General features: G+C 35.7%; 1 protein-coding gene across 1 annotated transcript in view; it reads left to right on the forward strand.

Annotated features, from left to right (window-relative positions):
• The window catches only part of Vps13B (vacuolar protein sorting 13B), a 153,276-nt gene that overhangs the window by 76,545 nt on the left and 50,782 nt on the right, over positions 1-25,949 (forward strand). Inside the window, exons 38-46 of the mRNA XM_088233101.1 lie at positions 11,429-11,511; positions 14,062-14,158; positions 17,207-17,291; positions 18,840-18,950; positions 19,205-19,364; positions 19,489-19,586; positions 19,670-19,772; positions 22,075-22,312; positions 24,065-24,227. Of these exons, the coding sequence (XP_088089227.1) occupies positions 11,429-11,511; positions 14,062-14,158; positions 17,207-17,291; positions 18,840-18,950; positions 19,205-19,364; positions 19,489-19,586; positions 19,670-19,772; positions 22,075-22,312; positions 24,065-24,227 (1,138 nt within the window). The remainder of the gene's footprint in view (positions 1-11,428; positions 11,512-14,061; positions 14,159-17,206; positions 17,292-18,839; positions 18,951-19,204; positions 19,365-19,488; positions 19,587-19,669; positions 19,773-22,074; positions 22,313-24,064; positions 24,228-25,949) is intronic.

The following is a 25,949-nucleotide window of genomic DNA, read 5'->3' on the forward strand; positions in this document are numbered from 1 at the left end:
TACGAGGTAGAAAATGGAATCAAACACTTCAAAGCCTCGGTTGTTAATTCCGGGTATTCTGTTTTTCTTTTTAACCAAAATGTATTCAAATTTTCAGACTTGAATTCCAAGTGTAACATCCCATCGGCAGATAGTTCCAGCAGATTCTCTTTGAGCTTAGTTGCTAAATTTGCCTCGTTTATAGCTGCATTTAAAAACGGATTTAAGATCCATCTTTGCCCAGGGTTATCCGATATCTCTTGCAGTGAGGAGTAATGGCACAATTCTTTCTTCAAATTATGTAACACCATTTTCATACCAGATATATATGAGTTGATGTTGATCTCGCTTCCGCCTTCTTCAATGAAAGACTGTGTGGACAAAAATGAATCAAAGTTGTTTTGATTTCTAGATGATGACCACAATTCAATTTTTTTTATAAAGCCATGGAGTTTGTCTTTTGCTGTAATGACATTTTCATCACGCCCTTGAAGACTTTTATTCAAGTTATTTAAATATTCAAATAAGTCAGAAAGAAAAGCCAATTTTAAAAGGAATTCCGGGTCAGAAATGAATTCAGAGTAATGTGACTTGGCTTGCTGTAAATATACTAATAGTTCAGCGCGAAGTTCCATAACTCTGGTCAGTACTTTGCCTTTTGATAACCACCTAACTTCTGTATGGTAAAGCAAATTACGGTGAAGTGTCCCCATATCTTCACAAATGATTCGAAACAATCGAGTCTGCAACGCTTTTCCTTTAATAGAATTTACAATGTTAATAATAATATTAAGAACTTGACTGTATTCTTGCGGTAAGGATTTGGCTGCAAGAGCTTGGCGATGGAGAAAGCAATGCATCCAACAAGCGTTTGGCATCTGTTCTTTCAGTCTAGCAATAAATCCACTCTTCGCACCAGTCATGGCTTTTGCTCTGTCACTACAAATAGCAATGCATTTTTGTGCCCAATCGATATTCATATCTTGTGTAGCTTCAAGGAACATGTCATGCAAGCATTGACATGTAGTATTTTTGGGAAGTGCCTTGCAAAATAGTATTTCTTCCATTATTATTTCATTGGATTCAAAACGCACAAAAGCTACAAATTGCGCACAACTCGCAATATCCGTTGATTCATCAAATTGCAAGGATACAAAAGAACTTTTCATTATTTTTTCTATGACTTGATCACGAACATCAGTCGCCATATTGCTTATCCTGCGTTGAATGGTATTGTCAGAGAGAGGTATACTTTTGAGCTTTTCGACCTCTTGCTTGCCAAACATAATCTCTGCTATATCTAAAGCCGCTGGTAAAATCAAATGTTCGGCAATAGTGTGAGATTTCCCTGCTTTAGCCACACGAAAGGCTACTCGATAACTAGCGAGCAACGCTTTCTCATTCAGGTTGGACATTTGTCCTGTAGCAGTTTTTTGACGTTCAAGAGCTTTTAATTTTCGCTCAAAAAATTCCACGGGTTTATTTTTTTTATTAGGATGTTTTGTGTTTAGGTGGCGTACCAACTTCGATGGCTTCATGCTTTCTCTTGACAAAATTTTAAAGCAAATTACGCACTGCGGTTTACTGTCAATAAACAGTAAACCCAAATTTTAAATAAATGTCGTCATAAAGACGTTTTTTCTTTATTCCACTACTCCCGCTAGACATTGATGGTTCTGATGATCTTTTCAGGAATTTATCCATTTTCAATTATAACAACTCAAATAAATGCGCACCGTAAAGCAAGTGGTTCGCGCTCTTCAAACAATTAAACAGCAGATATGACCACGCGTGACTTACACTCAAAAATCAGTCTACAATTACTCCAACTCCAAGGCACCTTACAGTCCACATAACACCGAATTTACACTTCTAAATCGTTTCCACTTATCAGGATTGCTTCTGATTCCACTTGCTTTGCTGTTTTGCATCAAACTGCCATGGCCGCGGTCGACCGCCGTATTTATAGGCCAGCGCATTCTAGCGAAAATTATCTCGAAGCGTAAAGAAACGTCTCGAAACTTGTGGATCTTTCGGACTACCAGCGCCATCTGTTGCTAACATCCGGAACCTGCACTAGTTCCTAGTGTTACCAACAGATGGCGCTGGGAGTCTCACCCTAACGATATATTTTATTTATTTATATACAGCTAATATATTTGTTCAAAATCACTCGCAAACGAGTGGAGGCGTATAATAAAAATAAAAATAAATAAAAAAATATATATTTGTATTTGTTTGTTAGTTATCAATTGGCCACGTATTCAATTAAAAATTACATTTTTCACGTACTTAATTATATGTTTATATCAGATTGCAAATAACGCAAACGCCTAAAATTTTTGTAAGTATTATATATTTTTAACACACATGGAAAAAAGGGTTGGGGGATCGCAAAATATTTTTTGATACTAGGGGGGTCGTGTCATGAAAAAGGTTGAAAAACGCTGCTCTAAATCATTTGAATAAATCCTTAGCATGTGGTGACAAAGTACATTATTTTTCTTAAATCAAAAAGTTAAAATTAAATTTATGTCTATATATAATCTCTTTGTAAAGCGCCCTTGAGGTATTATATTACGAAAATGGCGCTTTATAAGTTATCCATAATAATAATAATATTCATTAGCATTGAAAACAGATGTATATTAATAAAACATTAAATATAAAACTGATGAAACAAAGGTAACCACAATTTAAAGTCAAAACAATGTAAAAAAAATAATATTTATGTATAATAAATAAAATAAGTATTTTAAGAGGAAATGTCTCATGCATGCAGACATTTGACAAAATATTCACATTGTGATGCATAGCTAATTCAATATTTTTCTGGAAACTTGTAAGAGCTGTCCCACCTATCGGGATGAGGAGAGCAAATCGTGCTTTAATGTCTTCAAGTTTTACTTCAGATTCATAAATATTCAGACAATATCCGGAAAAGAAAAATAAAATGGTCATATTCGCGAGAATCAGATTCACTGTCTGAAGAATTAGGAAGTTTTCTCACAATTGCATGACATTTTGGATAAATTTTATGTTTGCTAACTTTTATGGATCTTTCTATTATTAAATTGTTAGCATGTTCTACTAGTAAATTAGTCAGATTTTGAGTTCTTCTTAACGCCCTGCCAACTTTTTTTGTCACCCTTGGTCCTGCTCTTGGGTAAAGTAAAACATCTGGCAATAAGTTAGCACATGAAGTAGACGGTATGGGCTCATTTGGGTCTATGTTTTCCACAATGCTAATATCCGATATAGATACGTTTTGATATACTAGTTTAAGCTTCTGTAAGTTTCGGTAAATATTACAGGCTTAATTCGAAATAATATATATCACATTTTCTAAATCCTGAAATAATGCTCTCACGTGTAATTATTTTGAATGCTATTCCAGCCTGTTTTGGTCAATGCTTTATCTGGATGTGTAACCATCCAGATATCATCTGTCCTGTTATGTGAGTAGATGACAACGTCTAGTGGTTGCATTTTATGACTGCAGTAGGGTGGCGTTGTCAACGAATCTACGCCATTAGTCTCACCAATAACAGCAATATTTATATAGCTGTCATGATTATCCAAAATCAACAGCACTTGATTATCTTCGGTGGCTCCTGAAAACTTTGTGTATGTATTGGGGAGGTCATTGGGGAGGAATGGGGCATGCTCCAGTCATCCTGCAATTTAATGCCTCAATTCTCCCACGAAGTGCTAAATACAAATAAATTATCAGAAGCTGTCATTTAAAAATGTGAGGTAAAAACCTTTATCTCTAATCATCCGTTTTACATTGCGCTTGAATAATATAAATATATAAATTCCATCAATATCAAATGTAGGTCGCATTTCATGAAAACATTTCTATAAAAAGATTACTTAAAGAACATGAAAATAGAATATTCGGAAAAACATACTTTGTGTGTTCTCAGCAGAAAACAAACTGGATTCACCAAAACGCTATTAAAAATATTAGAGTTTTACCTACCATTAAAACTCTTATTATGTTTCTATTGATTTCTGGAGTCCATATTATGAGAGAAGCGTTCATTTTCTTTCCCGTTGTCTGTGGTTTCGTATCGTCTATTCCTGGGTCAATGTCTTAATCTATGGTCGCTCTGTCCGTTTCCGCCAATTTGGTATCCCGGTCATCCATGGATTTTGTTTTTTCATAAAGCTCATAATGCACCAGGTAGGTGTTACCTGGACTCCAGAAATCAATAGAAACATAATAAGAGTTTTAATGGTAGGTATAACTCTAATATTATGTGTTCTGAATTGATTTCTGGAGTCCATATTATGAGAGATCTGTCTGTTATCTCCTGGTGACCGGGTGACGCCTTTATTTGATATTAACCGGTTGAAACAGGCTTGCTAGAGAGGAACCTTTTGAGACTGTATGATTTAGCAACTCTCTTTGGTAATATTTTCTGAAGGTATTTTCAGTTTTCCAGTTTCCTCTCTCTAATATATTATCAATTGGGTAGTTTTCTAACCAATTGAGGGATGCGACCGCTGAACGTGTACTGCCGGGAGTAGCTTCCACTCCAGCCATTTTCAGTGTGGTCTTTATCCATCCTCCTATAATGGTTCTTGTAGCAGCTTTTACGGGGCCCCTAGTGCTTATAAACAGGCTTTTGAGGTTATCTACTTCCGATCTCCGATCCTTTGACAATTCTACTAGTTTTCTTATCCAAAAGACCGGGTTTATGTTGGGTTCCGGTGATTCTAAAAGTTTCCAGCTGGATTGCTGGTGTGACCGGGTGTCTGTCTTTGATCCGAAAGACGGATGTAGGATAATGGAAGTACCTTCGTCCTGCAGGTTCCCTTCCGAGATATTTAGCAACATCAGGTCGTGTACTCTCCGTCCCGATGAGAGCAGTAATAGTGTTGCCACTCTACAGGAGATCTCGTATAGGGAGTTTAATTTAGGACTATTTTTACATAGCCAGTCTTTTACAATCTGTGGATTCCAGATTGGAGATTTTGGAAGAGTAGATTTTGCCATAGCTATCGCTTTCAGGGTATGTTTTACTAAAAAATTTGAACTAAGACTTTCTTCAGCCGTTGGGTTACAGAACGTTGCTATTGCTGACTTATGCACTAGTATAGTGTTATATGACAATTTCTCCTCAATAAACAACTGTGCCAAGTACCTGGCCACCTGGTTTGCAGTAGGTTTGTTAGGATGGAAATTGTTCTTTGATGCCCAGCGGCACCATCTGTCCCAAGCTGGCTTATAAGTATTTAGTGTCGAAATTCGCCATCCTGATAGAAGTAAATTCTTCTCTTCTGGATTCCATCTGTTCAAAACGCTGTCCCACCCCCAATTTTCCATACTTCTATTTCCAGTTCTTGGATTTTGGGTGGAGGTTTGCTGGTTGATGTGTCGATTAGTACAGATTCCAAGTTGGCTATTTTCAATGGCGGTGCTAATGATCGGCGTATTAAGTCTGGTCGCCAGAACGCCCTCGGCCACCTCGGGACTGCAAGGAGAAAGGTTCCGGTTGCCTTGTTCAGGTGTGCTAGAATTCGTGGTATTAAGTTTGGCGGGGGAAAAATCCAGGCAAGATTGTAATCCCAACATTGACTGAAAGCGTTCTGAAAGATTGCGCACGAGTCTGTGCAATCTCTTGAAACATATGTTGAAGTCACGTGTGCCGTTTTGGAAGCAAACAGGTCTATATCGGGTTGTCCGAAGTGATTGAAAATTAGTTCGGTTGCTGCTGGTAAAAGGTGCCATTCCGGAGATGTTTTTCCCCGAGACAGGTGATCTGCGTCGCCGTTGTATTTTCCGGGAAGAAACTGCGCTGTCAGCGAGATATCCCACTCGTCTGCAAGGGTCAGGAGGTCTTGGGTCAGATTTAAGAGTGTTATGGATTTGGTGCCTCCTTCCTTGGAGATATATGCGACTACTGATTTGTTGTCCGATTGCACTAAGACTTCTGAACCGGAGAGATTGTGTGCTGAGTGTTGAAGGGTTGCAAGCACTGCGAACAACTCTTTCCGGTTTGAATGCCACTTTTTCTGTAGGTCGGTCCACTGACCTGATAAAGTTAAATCGTCCAATGTTGCTCCCCAAGCCAGGTCTGAGGCGTCTGTTGTCAGGAAATGGCTGAACATTTCCTTGTGAATGGTGTTTGACGAGTGCAAGTTTTCTGTCCACCATTCTACCTCCTGCAAGCACTCCTCGGTCATCGGGACTAACCTTCTTGGTGGAAGGTGCTTTAGCGATTTGCTCGCTATCTGCAACTGTCGGCAGTGCATTCGTCCTCTTTTTACCACGAAGTTGGCAAAGTTTAACCTTCCCAGGAGACTTTCCGCTTGCTTTAGAGACCATTGCCGGCAAGACAGTATCGCTCGAAGTGATTGGTGGAATGCCGTACACTTCCGTTCTGACAGGGACTTGCGATTGTTGCGCATGTCCCATACGATCCCCAGGTATTCTGTGTTTTGTGTTGGGGAGAGCACTGACTTTTGGAAATTTACATTCCACCCCAGAAATTGTAGAGTATCTACTGCTAGCCGTGTCTGTTGGCCTAGATCCTCCTTGGATTGGCTCGCAAGGAGGAAGTCGTCGAGATACACGATTGTCCGTATACCCTTCCGACGCAGTAACTCGGCTACCCAATTTGTAAGGGTCGCGAACATTCTGGGAGCAGATGAAAGGCCAAAGGGCAGACTTGTCATCTGAAGTAAATTTCCTCGGTAGACCAAGCGCAAGAATCTCCGATGCTTTGGTGCGATCGGGAGATGATAATAGGCTTGTGAGAGGTCTATTTTTGTCAACCAATCTTTTGGTTGCAAAAATTCCGGAACTTTGTAGTGGCTTATTAGTTTGAAGGGAGCAGGGTCTAAAAACAGATTCAGAGACTTCAAGTTGAAGATTACACGTAGGGAGCCGTCCGATTTTGGTGTTAGGAACATTTTTGATAGGAAGCTGGGAGATAAGTCCGCAGCTTCCAGAACACCGGTCTCGGTAAGTTCCTTTATTTGGAAGTCCATCTCGGCAGAGGGCGGTGTGCAAAATTGGTTTAAAGTATTTTTGTGTGGCATTATCAAAGGAGGTTTTGACACGAAGGGTATCCGTGTCCCCCTGATCATTTCCAGCATAAATGTTGGTGCTCCCAGTGTCGACCAAGCTGCCTGGAATAACTTTAAACACCCCCCACGAAATGGATTCCTTCTGGCGTCAATTACGGGTGTGCCTTCCTCTAGGCTTGTTCTCTTTTGAACCAGCAGAGGTGGGCTTGCCTCCCCCTTTTTTCTTTGTAGAAAACTTGCTGGGACCAGCTCCTCCTTTGGGAAAACCATGATTTTTGCTAGTGAGAGGCCTTCGCTGCTCACGAAAAAACTGGTTGTCTGGCTTTTTCCTGATAGGTACCTGAGGTCTCAATGAAGGTTGAGGTATCACCGGTTTTACCGTCAACCTGTCGGAAGTACCTACCCTAGATAGGAAAGACGTCAGATTTCCCTTGCTAAACAGGTGTTCCGAGCTAGGAGGAATTCTGCTAAGTCCCTCTCTGACGTGCTCATCTTTAACTTCTCCGAGGATGGCTTTCCTGCGAAATTGCACCGCCTCCGTTCGCCTGCCACATACCATCTGAAGAATGTCCTCAGAAACCCTTTGGTATGCGGAGTCGGGAGCAAACAAAAATTTGACCTTATCAAATAAGGTCTTTTTGTTAAGAGCCGTGCTCTCGCCGGCGGCCCAATTCACCAATGCTTGGAGCCCTGACTGAAACTCCTCTTTCTGTATGAGGAGGGCGTGCGATAGAGCAGCAAAAGACTTTTCAAGTGAAGCTTGAGTAGAAGAGCTGACATCACAGCGTCTGAGCTCGTCGTTGACTTTGAGTTCAACAAACGACGGTTCTGCCAGAAATTTCTTCTGGACCTCCGCGTATCGCACGCCGGCCCAGTTATCACTGTCGAAGTGTTGGAGCTTTTCCAATGCTCGAATCCTGTTTGGATTAGCTTTTGGATGGACCGGTTCCTTGACTGTCGTGCTGGGTTCCTGGAAATCCAGCTGCAGCTCTTCTTGAGCATCCACATGTTCCTCTAGTCCGGGAGGTTGTTGGAGAAAATCTTCGTCCTCTTGCAGTTCCGACTCTACGGGAGAAGTATTACCTGGCGCTGCGACATTGGTGTCGGTTTGACTTTGGAATACCGCGTCAGTCAGAATTCCGATCTGTTGGACTAGATAGTCTATTCTCGGCTACATCAACACTTTTAGCCGCTTTTGCTGTCGCGGCTCGGGAGACTCTGTGTCTGACGATGAAGGACCGGGCGATTTGTGAGATCTTTTTTGCGATTCGCTGCATCGAGAGGGCCCAGCCACCGGCGATAATGAGTGAGGTTGAACATTTTCTGCATCACTCATTGTTATCTCAAAAAGTCTGCAGATTTATTTAAAAAGTCGAGTAAACTTAGTACTGAAGACTAAAGAGGTCGGAGTATTCAAAATGACGACCGATGTTTACCGACAATTAGGACGAAATTGAAATTTACACGAAATACATATTTCAAAATTTGACTCGAAGCACCAAATTCTTAGTAAATGAGTTATCCGTCACATGAATAGATCAATTATCCGTCACACTTAAAATATTCACTCGCGCGATGTTTGTAAACACACAACAGGTGATTTTCAAGATGGCGTCGTTTGTTTACGACGGTGAAAAATAATATTTTTTAGGTAAATAAGCGACAATGCCGGGTAGATGAAGATCGTTTGTTCACGTATTTTATAGTTTTTATAGTAAGACAGGAACAACTTCAAGCGTCAACACTTAACAATATTAAACTCTCACAATGTTTTTTAAACGATAGCCGTGCTTATCAAAATGGTGTTTTGTAAACAAACCCCAAAACACGATGATTACTGATCGTTATACGTGAGAATGCGGAACTTTCGTAATTTAAATTGTATAATATAACCGTCCTTAAAAGTTTTTATCGATGGTAACGCTGTTTTCCCCAGGAATATATGAGATTTTTTCGAAATGATCGGACAAAATCAACGAACGTCTTAACACGTTGGGAAAATGACGCTTTATGAAAAAACAAAATCCATGGATGACCGGGATACCAAATTGGCGGAAACGGACAGAGCGACCATAGATTAAGACATTGACCCAGGAATAGACGATACGAAACCACAGACAACGGGAAAGAAAATGAACGCTTCTCTCATAATATGGACTCCAGAAATCAATTCAGAACACATAATATCATATTTTGTTATTCATATATACATAATATATAGTGCAAAAGTATGAATGTTAAAATTCAAAGACCTACAAGGGCAGATTGAAAATGAAGCTACCTAAGTAGGAAAAAAACATTTTTTTTTTTCAAAAACCATTTATTTCTCAACATAGTCTCCTTTTACTTCGACACACGTAGTAAGATGATATTCCAACTTTTTTATACCATCTGAATAATACAAATTCAGAAATCTCTCAAAATATGCATTAGTTTCGGTAATCACTTTTTCGTTTGAGCTGAATCTTTTTCCTGCGAGACATTTTTTCAAGTTTGGAAACAGAAAAAAGTCACTAGGAGCTAAATCTGGACTATAAGGTGGATGATCAACCAATTCGAAGTGTATTTCACGTAATTTTAGCATCGTATCTAATGCTGTGTGAACTGGTGCGTTGTCTTGAAGAAAGAGCACTTTTTTCTTCTTTAAATGTGGTCGTTTTTCCTTGATTGCATCATTCAATTGATCCAATAATGCACGATAATACTTTTCTGTGATTGTGGCTCCTTTTCAAGATAATCGATGAGCAATATTCCGAGTGCATCCCAAAATACAGTGGCCATAACCTTGCCAGCCGATTTCACTGTCTTTGCCTTCTTCGGAGCACTTCCACCAGCTTCCACCCATTGTTTCGATAGATTTTTGGATAAGGTGTATAGTGGTGCACCCACGTTTCATCAACAGTTATTAATCGACGCCAAAAATCAACAGGCTTACTATTTATCATGTCCAAACACTGCTGTGAAGTGATCTCTCGAACTCGTTTTTGTTCGACACTGAGCAAACGCGGCACCCATTATGCCTAAAGCTTTTTTATATGCAAATGTTCATGCAAAATGTTGAACACACATTCATATGAGATATTTACCATTTCAAAAATCTCACGCAACTTCACTCGGCGATCATTTATAACTATATCAAGGATTTTCTTGATATTTTATTCAGTAACCACCTCTTTTGGTCTTCCTGTTGATGGTATTGTTGCAGTGCTTGTTTGGCCGCGTTTAAATTAAGCAGTCCAATATTTGACCATGTAATCTGACGGAGCAGACTCACCGTAATGTTTATCGAGCTTTTCTTTTGTCCCTTTCGTCGTTTTCCCTTTCAAATAATAGTGTTTAATCACTGCACGAAATTCGCTTTCTTCAATTTTTCAAGAAACACAAATAAACAAATCAATGAATTTGGGTGACATTTTAACAGCTGCCGTTTGACAGATCGCAATTTGGAAAAAATAAATCTTGTTTGTGCTGCCGTCTAGCGCTAGGTAGCTTCATTATCAATCCGCCCTCGTATTCCTCCTGTGCCCTATTCCTCCACAGCTACTGATCTCTATCTACCTCGGTATGTTCTACCGACTTGTCATCTTGACATCTCGTTAATAGGGTAGAATCTAGCCACAATATCTGTGCATCTAGACATTTGTTTTTACCACTAACATTTATGTCGGAATTTTATTAGACTTCAAAATTGGCTTATTTCTTATTTTTAATAGGGAAGATTGCAATACTCATGAGTTTAGCTCTTCTTGTTACACCTCTTGAACAGCTAAGTTGATTTCTAGAAGAGTCTACAGAGGTACTCAATGTTAAATTGTTACAAGTCAAAAGAAATTCAAAACTATATCCAAATCTTTTTAGAAACTGCTGAATTTTCCCGCTATGAAATTTATCAGGACTGATAGATATTTCAACACCGATGGAGAACTTTTTTTGAGAAGAAAATATAAAAGTCTAGGCATATACAGGGTTAATGACCTGCCATTGCCTGGTTTAAGTAACTGTTAAGTTAACAGTTTGTTTCCTTCACAAAAATGATTTTCATCTTTGTTGAAATGACTATCAAAGGTAAATATTTTATTTACACTGACATTGTCACTCCTAAAACTCGTCTGTTCTATAAATCATTTGAAAAAAACTGTGGCATGTGGTGACAAAATAGTTTTACTTAAAATTTAATTTAATACTGCGCTATATCACTTATGCAAAGCGCCATTGAGGTGTTTATTATAAGTTATCTATAATAGTAATATAATATCGTAATAATTCTTAAGGATAGGTTATTTTACGAGATTACTTCTAGATTTCACATAGCAGTTTGAAACTAACAGCAGGATCTAAATAAAATAATGCAATTTACTAGCTAATACCATTATTTAAAATTATTATGCCAATGTGTTTTATTTTACAGGTCACAAATATCTATATCTACCTCAGAAAAATTTAATGAAACTGTCAAACCGAAATGTTCAGAATACACGTGTCAACGAAAAGGTAATAAATCAATGGAACTATGTAAACTATTGTACTTTAAAAACAGCCAAGACAGCTGATTTAAGATGTTTAAAAGTATTGATAATTATAGACATAACCTTTAAATGCTCAGAGTAATAATGTGTACCTAGAGAGGAGCCCAAACGTAGGAAAACCATTCCATGACTATTGGGTATTAAGTTAGCTACAGTTCGCAGCAAAACAATGGGCCGTACTCAGGGCGAGAATTGCCAAATGGATAATAATTTGCATTGTAATTACTTTTAAATATGTACCTGTGTATGTATTTATCGTTGCAGGGTCATTCCAATATATTTTTCTATAATTCGCCTATATTTTTTTTATAAAACTAAAAAATACATGTTTGTGTTTATTTTTTTATTTATTTATTCACAATATATTTATGTTATATTTATTGATACATAAATCCCAACTACATTGAACCAAAGTCCTGTGTTGAGTTTGTTTGTTTGTCCATCACATCTCCGATATGGTGAGTCGTAGCGGCCTAAAATTTGGACACGTCATTGTAGATGCGATTTCAAGGTTAACGTTGCTATTTTTGAGCAAAATTTTAATCGACCTCTACTATCGATAAAAACTCAAAATTGCCCATAATAAACAGTAAACATACTTTAATTCACAAATTTATCCCCTAAATTGAGAAAAAATAGTATCTGAAGTAAATATGTTGATATAAGGAAAGTTTTTAAGCAACATAATACACGTGTCGGGACTATAAATGCTAAAAATCAATGTAAATCATAGGAAAATATTCCGAATCAATTACCTGTGGAAACTGTCTCCTTTAACACCTTTGACGCTCCTACTGCTGCAACCAAACATACTGCAATTCACCATAGTCAATTTTTATTTATTATAACGTAAATATCCAAGTTATTTACAAACAAAGCCAAGCACAGCTACAAAAGCATCCGATCGAACCGTTATGTTTATGTTGCCAAATAAAACAAAATGGCCACCAATTGGTTGCTAGCCAACAGACCAACATCGCTTGCGTTCTATGAAACTTAGTGTTAGGGCTTCTCTCTAGGTACGCATTATTACTCTGAGTTTAAATGTCATAATATTGAAATTTACTTATGTTTATAATCCTAAATTTGAAAAAATCTTTAAAACTATAACAAAGGAATATTTACAGGTCGCTAATTAACTTTCTAGAAAATTGTATGTTTTTAACATGCAATATATTACGTAGCAGCCATCAACATAGTTATTTTCCATTTTCTGCAAGGAAATTATTCATATCCCATGTCCACTTCCTAGTTAAAGCATATTGTATCCACCAAAGAGTGAAAACACGAGTAAAACAGCATTCAGTTAAAACTGTGTTACCATATTTTCCATTATTAACAGCATTATCATGATTGGTAATAAAATTTGATTAAAACAAATAAAGTATTATTGTTTGGGATTCTGAAGCCTTTTCAACAATCAAATGTTAGAAAAGAAAAAAATCTGTCAAGGTAAGTTTTACGAACCCCAGGTTGAAAGGTACTGCTCTAAAATGACAATATTGAAAGATAATTTATGATATGAAAAACTTTTTTGACAAAGAAATATGGGAGTCCTAGATCTTTAAAAATTTTGTAAATACTAACTATAAAGGTCTAAGAAGAAATCGTCTGGACGCAGAACTATTTTGAGTCGTATATTTAACAAAAATTACTATTTGTGTGCCAATGTACTATTTGTGCAGAGCATAAGTTTTCTAAATGTATTCACAATATTTTATCTACACTTCTTATCCATGCAGAAGTATTTTAAGTAAACAATGTATTTAATTTTCTAGTATTTTACTTTAAATTGGTCTCCTGGAAATTTTAGTAAAATGTAGCTAAAATAGTTGCCCATCCAGCTAATAAAATACGGAAATTGTATAAAAATTTCAGACATTTCCCAGTAGGTAAAATAATTTAAAAGAATCTCATCCACAACAATTATTAATGTATTGCTCTTTTACTTCACAAAAATCAACAAATGAAGGACTTAGAGATATGTCCATGTTAATTGATCAAACTTGTAGACTGCATTCAGCTCCCTAAGAAGTTTATCAAGATTGATAGATTTCACAAACATTAATCGATAGAATAATTGAAAAATACCGATGTTGAATTAATGGGCATAATGGTGAATGTTACACAATGTGTAAAGTGATGACTCAAACTGACAATGGCAGTGAGCTCAGAAAGTGCTTTCTCAAAGGCTCTCCATCTCTGGTGAGACATTTGTCAATAAACTAAGTACCTGCTGTTCTATAAAAATATGCATTAAGAAAAATGTATTTTGTTTCGTTTTATTGAATAAAATATAATGGTTTTCATTTGAAAACAAGAATAGTTTAATTTAGAATAAAATAGGTTTTTTTAATTTCGTTCCTTTAAATATTTGTGTTCTTGTTATAATAAACTGTGCCCATTTTCTAAATGGGAATCAAGTTACGGTAAAGTGGGAGTTCGACCTGTGGGTCCGTGACTACTATGGGATCACAATCCGACTCTAATTATAAGTTGTTTTGTTGTGTTTCAGTTTTGGGCAATCTGGTGGATAGTGAATTAGAAAACATGTTACAGCCAATTATTGATCCAATCAGAAATTTGTCTATAAATGAAGAAGCAAATGAAAGGTTTGTTGATTCCTACACTATTTTATTTTACATGAATTATTTTATTATTAATATTCCGTATTACTTACTGATTGATTGCAAAATATACATAATATTTGTTCTAGTGTGGTCAGGTCATGTCTCTGAAGCCTATCCTCATATGGAAGTCTGCGCAAAGCATGCGGTATCTTGGTAAAATGTTTTTGCGCTCTCTCTAGCATGTCTATGTCCTTTCTAAAATATGGACGCCATACTTGGAAAGAGTATTCAATTAAAGGTCTTATATAGGATCATAAGTTAATACAAGGAAGGAAAGACAAAGTGTGGGACGTGCAAGGAGCCTTTATGAGTGGACGTGGATGCACGGATCAAATTTTTGCGCTGCGAATGCTAACGGAGAAGTTTTTGGCAAAAAGTCAAAAACTGTTCTGCGCATTTGTCGATTTGCAAAAAGCGTATGATAAAGTAGATAGAATGAAATTGTGGGGCGTGTTGGAAAAGTATGTAGTAAACAATAAACTTATACGTGCAGTATCGTCTCTCTATGAGGAGAGTTCAGCGTGTATAAGAGTTAATGGGGGATTTACATCTTGGTTTGCGATCTCAAAAGGCGTGAAACAGGGATGTGTAATGTCACCATGGTTGTTTAATCTATACATGGACAACTGTATGAAAGAGATATAATGTATGGGTATTGGAGCAAAAATGGAAAATTTTTCAGTAAGCTGCTTGTTGTATGCTGACGATGCAGTTCTGTTAGCAAGCAGCAAGGCTGATTTGCAGCAAATAGTCTCTAGAATGTATGATGTATGCCTGGAGAGCGAATTGGCGATGAACGAAAGTAAGTCAAAAGTGATGGTATTTGAAAGGGATAGTGAGGTTACTGACTGCATAATAAATGTAAACAACGAATGTCTCGAGCAAGTAGAAGAATTTGTGTACCTGGGAAGCATGTTTTCAAGAGATGGAAGAGTAGAAAAAGATGTTGAAAGAAGAGTGAATGCGGGCAACAAAATGAACGGAGCACTAAGCACAGTAATTTCTAATAAAAATATGTCAATCGAAGCTAAACTGGCAGTGCACAACGGAGTTTTAGTCCCAACACTTATGTATGGAAGTGAAACATGGAACTGGCAGAGGAAGGATGAAAGCCGAGTGAACGCGGTTGAAATGCGATCTCTTAGACGAATGTGTGGGAAATCAATGTATGACAGGGTTACGAATGATGAAATCAGGCGAGAGTGTAAATCTGAGACAAGTATAATTGATAAGATTAAGAAAGGGTCTCTGAGATGGTTTGGTCACGTTGAACGAATGGACGACGAGAGAATGGTAAAACAAGTATATATGGCAAAAATGAACGGCAACGTTAGACGAGGACGACCAAGGAAGACGTGGCATGATCAGATAAACCAAAATCTTAAGTCTGGTCATGTCAAAAGCAGACAGAACCGAAGGGCATGTATGACAAGATGTATGAATGTGGAAGAGGCTAGGAGTGTATGCCAGGATAGACGTGTGTGGCGGTCCATTCTCTCTGCCTACCCCTACGGGGAAATGGCGTGATGGTAGTAGTAGGCTTTTGTAATCAGGAACATCAGTATACTTACTCTCTTAGCTTGATGTGATCACACCATTTCAAATCCTTTGTAATCAATACACCAAAATCTTTTTGTTCTTCAACTGGAGTTGATAGAGTGCCGTCCAGATAACATCGAATTTGAGGTTTTCTTGCCAAAATGTAAAACTGCACATTTGTTACCATTTTAGAGTAATTTTCATTTATTTCATTTCATTTATTTATTCAGATATTTAGAACATTACAGAAAAAGACCCAATTCATTCTAAATACAATAATAAATCACAAATTACAGTAGATAATTATGTTATTAAAATAATATAACAAAATGTAAAAAGAAAAATTAAATGTTAGAAAGTGCTTTCCTAAGGGAAGGCCCACTGTCGTGAAATATGTCGACATCCGAGGCGATGCGATTAAGTAGCAAGATTGCCCTACCAACCGGCATAACCATTGGCAGGTTGGTTCTGCATCGCGGTAGGTAAAACAATCGATGCTGTCTTTGTCGAAGATAGTTATCAGGTACGAACAGACCTACATCCATCAGAATTTCTGAGTTATGTATGCGACCACCGATCACCTGGAAAAAGTGAACACCCAAATGAACGTCCCTCCTCCTCCATAATGACTGATAGCCTAGCATTCCCAGTAAAAAGTCAGTTGGGAAGAGCCAAGGATAATATCCACACTCTTTAAGGTACAGATAGCGCAGAAATTTTTTCTGCACTCTCTCCACCATCAAAGAGTATCGAGTCTCATGTGGCGACCAAATAATGGAACTAAACTCCAAACGACTTCTTACCAAGGAATAATGCACAGGATAGGCTTCATAGACTCGACTTGACCAAAATGGAAGAGGCAATCTTATAGAGATTGATAAAATTCGGCGTAGGTATTATGCTTAGTGAAATTTTCTCTAGTCTTTGCTTTTATTCCCGACCCGATTGACATGAAATATTTATTTGAAAAGGTGTTTTTACATTACAATATTCCATAGTCCCTGGACTGGCACCTGAAGCGTAAGACTGATCATCTTACCCTCATGTAACAAAAAATGTTCAAGATACACTGCGATTGGTGTACCAATGCAGTGCCCTATGCACCATTAGGTGCAGAAAGGAAATGATGATGATATAATATTTAAATATACCAAATAAATAAGAAGCATATCAACTAATAGCTGCCTGCCCTTTAAGAAGTAATAGTTAAGGACTTAAATCATAATATGTAAATATGTGACTCAAGGTCCTGTAAAACCAAGTAATGTGGGTTGTGGTTTCGTGGCTCGTGTCGCGGACTCATGGATCAGAGATCCAAGGTTCAAACTCTACCCAAACTTGATTCTCATTTTCTAATAGTGAATTATTTACAACTCGCTTCTATTAGGAAATGGCCCCCAAAATTGAAAAATTTAGGTAAATTATAAGAACGCATATATTTATTAAAAACTGTATGTATATGTTTTTAAAAGTAACATGCATTTTTTTTAGTTACGAAGTAGTGACTACATCAGGTTGCAACCACTTAATTCTGTATGATGATTCACATGAAAATCCAGAAGTAGTAATAAAAGAGGTAAGATTGTTTTTCTCTTAACAATTCAATATATTATATTAGGTTGTTCCAAATAAAGATGTGATTTTTTTTCAAATCTGCTAGTGAAAATTTTCGGTGGTAGTTCTTTTTCTTTCCCACATCTGCTCCTAAGTGGAGCATGTGGACATCACAAAATGCCTTTAGGAGCCCCTATCGCTAGGCAACACTCTTTCCTCCTCTCAAGCCAATTCTGTGTCCCTTAGTTCTGTCAAGTAAAGACTTTTATCACTTCAAATTCTTTGGTGGAAGTTCATTGTTATTTATTATACAAATAAAAGACGAGCAATACTTAAGTAAATTTATACAAATTCAGTAAGATAAATTAATTTAATTTTATAATAAAGATACCAGTCTCGAAGATCTTATGAAAGCGACGAAACCGGTCACTTGATTTTCCAAATTTGTGGATTTAAGTATGTTGTGATAGTTAATTATGAACATTGTGCAGGTTTCGTAAACCCTATGTTTAGAGCTATATATTGAAGAGAATGTTCGTAAAATTGAAAATAAAAATGGTTTGATAATTTAACTAAACCTCACCCGATCGTTGTACTTCAAATATTTTGTAAATTTGCAGAAAAGTGAAATTTATCCATTGTTTTCCTAACACCTTTTTCTTCCACTGAAACACACAACTACTCCATATGAATTTCAACGTCATACTGAGCTCCAGAACTTGTTTAATTATTTTTTTTTAGTATTTACATTCACCATTTTATGTACCTACACTTAAATTGCCGCCAAACTGCAAACACAGTTTTTTTGCAGGAATTGCTATTTTTAAATTTGATAGTAACATAAATATTCAATATTAAAAAGTAAATAATGAAATACAAAATAACTGAAATACTTAAATATAGATTTAAAAGTTGATTTTCCATTTCAATGTTTCTCCCACTCAGCGTGGATTTCCTTGTGAATCAGAGCAAGTTTGCATGGAGTCGTTTCTGAATGACACTCCATACATCGAAATTGTCTATCAATTGTTATTTCTGATTTTTGTAATCCTGAAACTGTGTACATTTTTTCTCCGTCCCTAGACTAGATCTAAAGAGAGAGATTGATCATTTTTACCTTTTTGTTACCTGCATTTTTGTTCCAATGCAGTGACCTGTGTACCATTGATTGTGTGCGTATAAGGGGTGATGATGATGATGCTAAGAAATATATTAACATTCTGTGATTATTAAGTTAATTATTTTATGTTAAATGTATTTTGTACTGTTTAATGAACAAATAAATAAGTATGTGTTCCAGTCCATGAAGAGAGAAATAACTTTATTAAACTAGAACATTCAGGCTAAAACTTTTCATTAATAAATAATAATATGCCTTATTTCTTTATATTCATAAACACAACTGTAAGATGTTAGACATTTTGCATAATAATTTCTATGTCCTTTTCATTCCATAAGTTAATTTTTATCGACAATAGTAGATTATCTGTACCAAAATAGTACTAATTTGTACTGTTTCCTACTTTTTTTGACAACAATGTATACTTAATATATTATTTTTATTTTATAGGACTCCAACGAGATAAATTACAAAGAAAGGAACTTAAAACCTTTATTGTTAATTAAGATGAATCAAACTATGGCTTCAACTTCAAAAAATAATAATATTCTGCAACACCAGGTAACTTATTATATTTTTTGGACAAAATATACACTTTTAAGATAAGAATCTTCAACAATGTTTTGAGTATGTCCAAATGTTTGTGGACAAGCTGGATTTCCTCCCCAAGGAGTTGTTAAAATTAAAATTTGTTGCAACAAATTTAGACCTATCTAATTTTTTTAAATTTTTAAAAATTATTTTGCTAATATATATTTTCTTTTATTTTTCTTAAATCTTCATTTTTATTTTAACATATGTTTTTATATTTTCAGATTTGTACATATTCTGCTTCCGCAAGTCTATGTTATACTGTACTAAAGAAGACTCCTGCACCTAGTAATTTCAATGTGAAACTCATAGAAGTAAAACCTGGAAAGAGACATCCTTTTACTGATGTTCCACCATCACTTTTTTCTGTTAAATATGTCAAGTGTATGTAAATTTTTAATATAAAATGATTAATAGTTTCAATACTTGTTTATTACAAAATCATAATTAATGTGTGATTTTCAAATTGTGAATCAAACCTGGTAATTCAATTATGTATCTTTTGCAGCTGTCGGTGCAACATCACTTTCTGTCAGGACAGATTGCCCTATTAAATATTCCGTGTCTGAATCTCGCATTGAAATACTGAAAAGCATTTACAATATGGTTTGTGAAATATATTCCTCATTAAAATGCATTGTTTCATTAGAACCTTTGTTAAAGATTGCTAATTTATTTAATATTTTTAGTTTTCATCCGATAAAAACTCTTCTAGTAATAATAAATTAAATGATACAAATGAAGAAACAGCACAGGAAAATTATTCTACATCCTCTCTTAAAAGGTGGTTAGGTAAGAAACTTGAACAATTAATTTTTGATACCAGTAAGTGCAGGTTATTTGATCAAAATAATAGCTAAAAATCATGAGTATTATTAATATTAATACCGAAAAATCTTTTTCATATAGACATTATTGTACTTTTAAGGTTAGGTAAGAATTTTTTTTCATACAATCAAATTACATGTCCACCAAAACAGACATATTACAGTGAAACTGACTTGTGTGGTGTAATGGCTAAGATATTTGACCCACGCACGGAAGGTTCCAGTTTCATTTCCCGGTGAGAACCAAAAAGATAATGTGATTTTTCTCAAGTCTGGGTGTTCCATGCTGTAATTCACCGCTGTAATTGTTGTGGTGCAAACTAAAAAAAAGCACCCACCCCTTTCCTAAAACTGTTTATTAAGACTTGTGTCTTTCTTCAGTTTCCCATATTAACTATAATTTTTTTTCAATCTAATTAAGCAAAAATTTAATATTTATTTACAATCAAACCGCAAAAATAACAAAACACGGAAATTTTAAAAGCTTTTGTTATACCCCTTACGCAGTATTGTCAATTTGTGATCAATCAAATACACATAGTCAGTACAATCACCTTATTCTAGTTTTTCAATACGCCAGTGAAGAAATAGTATTAGTTTCAAGTTGAGACCACAACCGTGCGTCCCAGATCCCGCTTCGAAAAGGAAGAAGAACGAAGCAATGCAAACTGTTATGTTCTCGTTTTTTTAAACATTTTTTTTTTGCACCACAACAGTCCAGGAGGCCTAATTACAGTGGTGAATTACGAGTACAGAACACCCAGGCTTGAGAAAAATCACATTTATTTTTTTGTGTTCCCACCGGAAATCGAACCCGGAACCTACTGTGCGTGAGTCAAGCGTCTTGACCACTACACCACGGAGGCCGCAGATATAGTTGAAGATACGAAATAATAACTCTCTATTACTTGTAACGGTTTATTTTAAATAAAGAAATAAGTTGGTCTCTTGACTATATACTAGCTTATGACTGTTTTCTAGGAAATTGAATTCTAGAATGAGCTTGCCAGGATATATGGCTATGTGGATGACTGTAGATATGTCATTGTCACCAACAACATATCTATAGATGGGGTCTACGTTCAAAGCACACTGAAGGAATGGGGGTAATGTGCTTTCATGCTGCCCAGTTGAGTTTCGATAAGAATTGGCGCCGGATATTCAAGAATATAATAAATTTGTGAATACTGACCGGCTAATTTGTATCTAAACTCAACCGGACAGCGTCACAACACATTTCTTCATTCTTTCCGTGCACCTTAAACGTAGACCCCGACTATACACTCCTTACACAAACAACAAAAGGCAATTATTATGGATTTTTTTAATCAGTTAATTTAATTTAAAAATTAAATATATTAATTTGATAATGAATTAATTTAAAAAATCACAAGAGAATCGGTACTATTATTTACTACTTTAGTCTATCACTAAATTTTAAAAAAGAAACAGTTTCACGATTCCACTCCAAATTTCTTGGAATCTTACTTGAAATTAAGTTATATAACAATTGCATTTAAAGCGTATTCTGTATTAGCATATATAAAAAACAGTTAAAATTGCCAGAGGTTTATTAATGGTCAGAAGTTATAGAGATAAATATGAACAATATATCTGCTGATCAAAGTCACCTTACGATTCAAATGTCGCTCCATTTCACAGTAGCCATTAGTTTAAAGGTTGGCGAGAGAGGGGGAAAATCACAGACGCATCGTTTCGATTTCTATTTGGTATTACCAACATTTAAAATAAGTGCATGGTTCATGGTGTACTATTTGGTGGATTCATATGATCGAATTCATTACCGAACAAAAAATATGGCTTTTTGAGATATCGAATATTGTTAACGAAATTTATGAATGAAATTATTGATTATTACAGCTTTTATAAACACTAAAAGAAATTTAGAAAAATATGCTAAATCCGATATTCCTCCAGAGTGATAATACCCTACTAGAAAATATTTGAAGAACTTGCCCAACATAAAACGCACTCTAACGTTGTTGCCATTAACAAAAACTTATTTTTCCCATTGTATTTTTAATCTGCATGCACACGCATGTGAAGAGGAAAGTGAGATCTGTATGCAAAGACAGAGTGGCGTGGAATTCTATCCTCTCTCTCTCTACCTACTGAAATGGTAAAACTCTGAAACGGTGTGATGGTTTGTTAGTTTTATATAATTGGCTGAAAAAAATCTGTATTATCTCTGATGATAAAAATGTAAAATATGCAAATATTTTGAGTTCAATATATTTTTTTTGCAGGTTCCATCAATTCAATTGACTTGAATCTTAGTCAGACTGTTTTGGAAATTGGAACATCGGAGTCCTCGCAGAGGAAGTGTGTTTTAACAATTTCTGGTTTCTCAAGTAAAATAGATGTTGATAATAGGCTCGAAAAATTCTCCAGTATTGGTCTGATTGATTCTATGATGATGTGTTTGACGGGAGAAGAAAATGAAAATTCGGAGCTCAAGCTTATTTTAAGTCCATGGACCATAGGGTTAGTGAAATACACAAAAAAAAACTAATTTATTAACTTTTTGAACTAGATTATTATTATGTATCATCAGTGCGATTAAAAGACAACTTCCTGTTTTTGAGCAAGGATAATGGAAACAGTTTTGTAAAAATTCCGTAAAAATCCTGAAAAACATAATCCAGTGGAGATTGGTCTATCTTATGGCGTACCGGTTAGTGCATATGCATACCATGTCTGAGTTTCCGAGTTAGATTCCCGGCAATATTTTTTTCAGGTTTTTTTACTGAAATATTTCATAGTTACTGGACTGGTGCCTGCGGTTTAAGACAAATAATCTCACCTTAATTTATTAGGTGTTAACATAAGCTGTGTCCGTTTTTTTACCCAATTTAAAAATGGGCACCAAAATTAAAACAAAATGGTAAAGGTTATACATCATTTGAAAGAAAATTTTCTCCTCTACTAGATATTGTATTTGCTTTTACGACACACATATTATTTTACTTACTGTTTTTTTTTGGACTCTTTTTTACTACGAAAATTAAACCGAAAATTGGGGTGCTTCTTATGGTCCGATGCGTCTTATCGTCCGCACAATACGGTAATTACAAGTCTTAAAAAAGAAATGTCACGTAGACGAAAGTGAACATTTTCGACACCTTGTTCTGTCCTCGTCGCGTTCAATCGTTGGAATAAAGCTGCCGAAGCTGCTCGTGATATTTGCACAGTGTATGGTGAAGATGTGATGAATGAAAGGACAGCTCGTTGATAGATTTTGCATTTCAAAGGCAGTAGGACGATTTCAGATAGCGGTATACAGTCATGTGACTACAATTCATCTGCTCAGCCAGTTTTGTGTTGGTTCGAAGGCGATCTTCACGAATAATATGGTTTAATCTGTCATCTGGTCGTCCGTAACGCTGCATGTCTTTGAGGTCGAAATTAGGGAGGAAGAAATTTCAAAGGGGATGTTGAAAATGCTCACTTTCGTCTATTTTACATTCCATTTTGAAGGCTTGTAATCAAATCAAATAATTCATGTAACCTAAAAGCAAACACAATATCTTATAGAGCAGATTTTTTTTTCTCAAATGACGCATAACCTTTACTATTTTGTTTACTTTTGGTGCTCATTTTTGAATTTGGAAAAAAAGGACAAAACTTTCCCAATATACAAATGATTGCTGATACTTTGTGATTGGCATATATATATATACATGCAGTGCCCTATGCACCATTAATTTCAGAGGAGAATCTTCACCATCCCCCTTTCCGTACCCAGTGGTGCATAAGGCACTGCACTGGTAAATCAAATGCGGCATATTTCGACTATCTATTATATGTATACACTTTACCTTCATTTATTTTTTTTGTTATCTGAATAAAAAAAGTAAAAAAATTAAGGTAAAGTGATCAGTCTTACACTTCAGGCGCCAGTTCAGAAACAATGAAATACTGCAGTTAAAAATTCTTTGAAATCAATATTTCACGTCCACCCAGCCAGAAATCGAACACAGGACCACTAGAATAGTAGGCGAACACATCAACCACTACACAACAAGGCAGACTTATCTCCTCTCGATTTTCTAGTCAGGATCTTCATCCGAGAGGAGCCATCGAGTCGAATGTTTAGTTTAGAGCTCTGGTTCTATTTTATACACAAAACTGTATTGTGATGGTAAAAACAAGTATGCTCAAAAAATTATGGTGGGTGTTTACTGCATGTTATCTTCCCTTTTTAGTAGTAATATTAATTACCGAATCACATTTTAGATACGAGCTCACTGTATCTTGTGACCGGATTAATGAAAATTCATATGCTTTCCCATCACTGCAATGTTCCTTTGAAGCTGACACACTCATAACACAATTAAGTATACAACAGCTACGAAACTTGGAGTCCATTATTTTATTCTGGAAAAATAAATTGGAAATGGTTAGTCATAAAGAACAGTAGCTGCTGCTATTTTTTTACAAATGAAATTAAATATACACCAGAACCTCTTTTTATGTGATTTCAGAGTTGAATTTAAAAAAATTGAACATTAATTTAACCTGTCTTCGAGTTCCTGAGGGGGGTACCAAAAATACCCCAGCTAAAACGCCATAAATACAACTTTTAAAAAATAAAATTACTTTGATTGTCATGGTGGGGTTTATAAAACTGTTTCATAATATTTAGAGTTTTGTGCGAAATTCATACATTTTTTTCATAAAATACACTTGCAAGAGGGTGATATATGGCATCACACTGCTCTCTGTGCCAGAAGTTGAACAACACTGATCGAAAATCTCCCTGTGTGATAGTGCAGTGTTATTTAGAAGTGGGAATACATGTAAAATGTAAAGCACGAAATCCAGTTTTTCGTGGTTATGACTGGGAATTTGCACCCAAATAGCAAAAGTACATGTGCTAACTGACCAAATATATTAAAGATTATTGAACTGTAAAGCGAAGAATTGTAATGTTTGCTGTTTGCACGGGGTTTGCACAAAGACAAGAATTTGAAGAAAAATATTTTAATAATTTTGATACATTTTTGACATTATGGAATAGGATTATGCAAAAAATGAAATCAATATGATGATTAACAAAAAAATATGCTACTTGAGGGGCCCAAGATACCAGGGGCGAATCGTCAAAGTAAGCGATTATGCACAGCTTACCATTATATTTGACTTTAAATAATAATAAATTATGGTAACCATGTTTATGGGGAAAAAAAAGTAATTGTTATTTATTATAAATCACCGTTTATATCTTTCTACAAAAAAATATCTATGAAGCGCGCCCAGTGCCAGCGTCCAGCCCATTCTTACTGAACGATGATACTAGCCGATTACCTCAGCTTATTCTTCCATACAAAAAAGTACACTGTATTTTTCGTCTTTAACCCAAGTCGGCTTTTTTAGTACTAAAACAAACTTGCAGATTACAAATATTTTTAGAAGATTCTCTATTTGGAAACTAGTATTTCGAACATTATTTCCGAAGGACTATTTTTCTTTGATGGGATACCGTTGACATATTATGTATCACATAGGACAGGTGGCGTTTGCAGTGGCCGTTTTAGGCATTATTCATTTTAAAAGAAATCGGCCAGTGCTCAAGTCTTGACAGTACTGTCAATGACAGATCATAATGGAAATATCTGCGGAATGTCATTGTGGTATTTGTTAATAAACTTTTGTACAAGTTTAGTATTGTATTAAAATAGTGTAGATTAAAGCTACGTATATCACGTGGTTAGTAATAATTGTTGTTTGAGTTGATTTTCACAGAACCACAGAAAAAGTAGTAATTTATAATTACATTACTTACATGTTATGTAAGTACTTATATGTAGTACAAATTAATGAACATTTTTAATAGATTACCAATAAAATAAATCACGGCTCGCCACTGCAAGATACCCACCTTAGGCCCGAAAGGGTTAACAATGCATTACAAATGATAATATAACTGTACTATTCATTTTTGGAACTCCCTACATTGCTCTTTTTATGTGGTATTGACAGCGAATAATCTTTGTTACAATTTTTTCATAAGTATTTTGCTGTGTTTTATTTGAAAAATAAATTAAATCACCTACAGTAAATAGTAAACTATGCTCTAATTCAACAAGATATACCAAAGAGTCGTTGGTTCAAATAGGTT

This window comes from Micrasema longulum, unplaced genomic scaffold (assembly GCF_059751315.1).
Source record: "Micrasema longulum isolate JH-2025_06_02 unplaced genomic scaffold, ASM5975131v1 h1tg001056l, whole genome shotgun sequence".
Classification (NCBI taxonomy): domain Eukaryota; kingdom Metazoa; phylum Arthropoda; class Insecta; order Trichoptera; family Brachycentridae; genus Micrasema; species Micrasema longulum.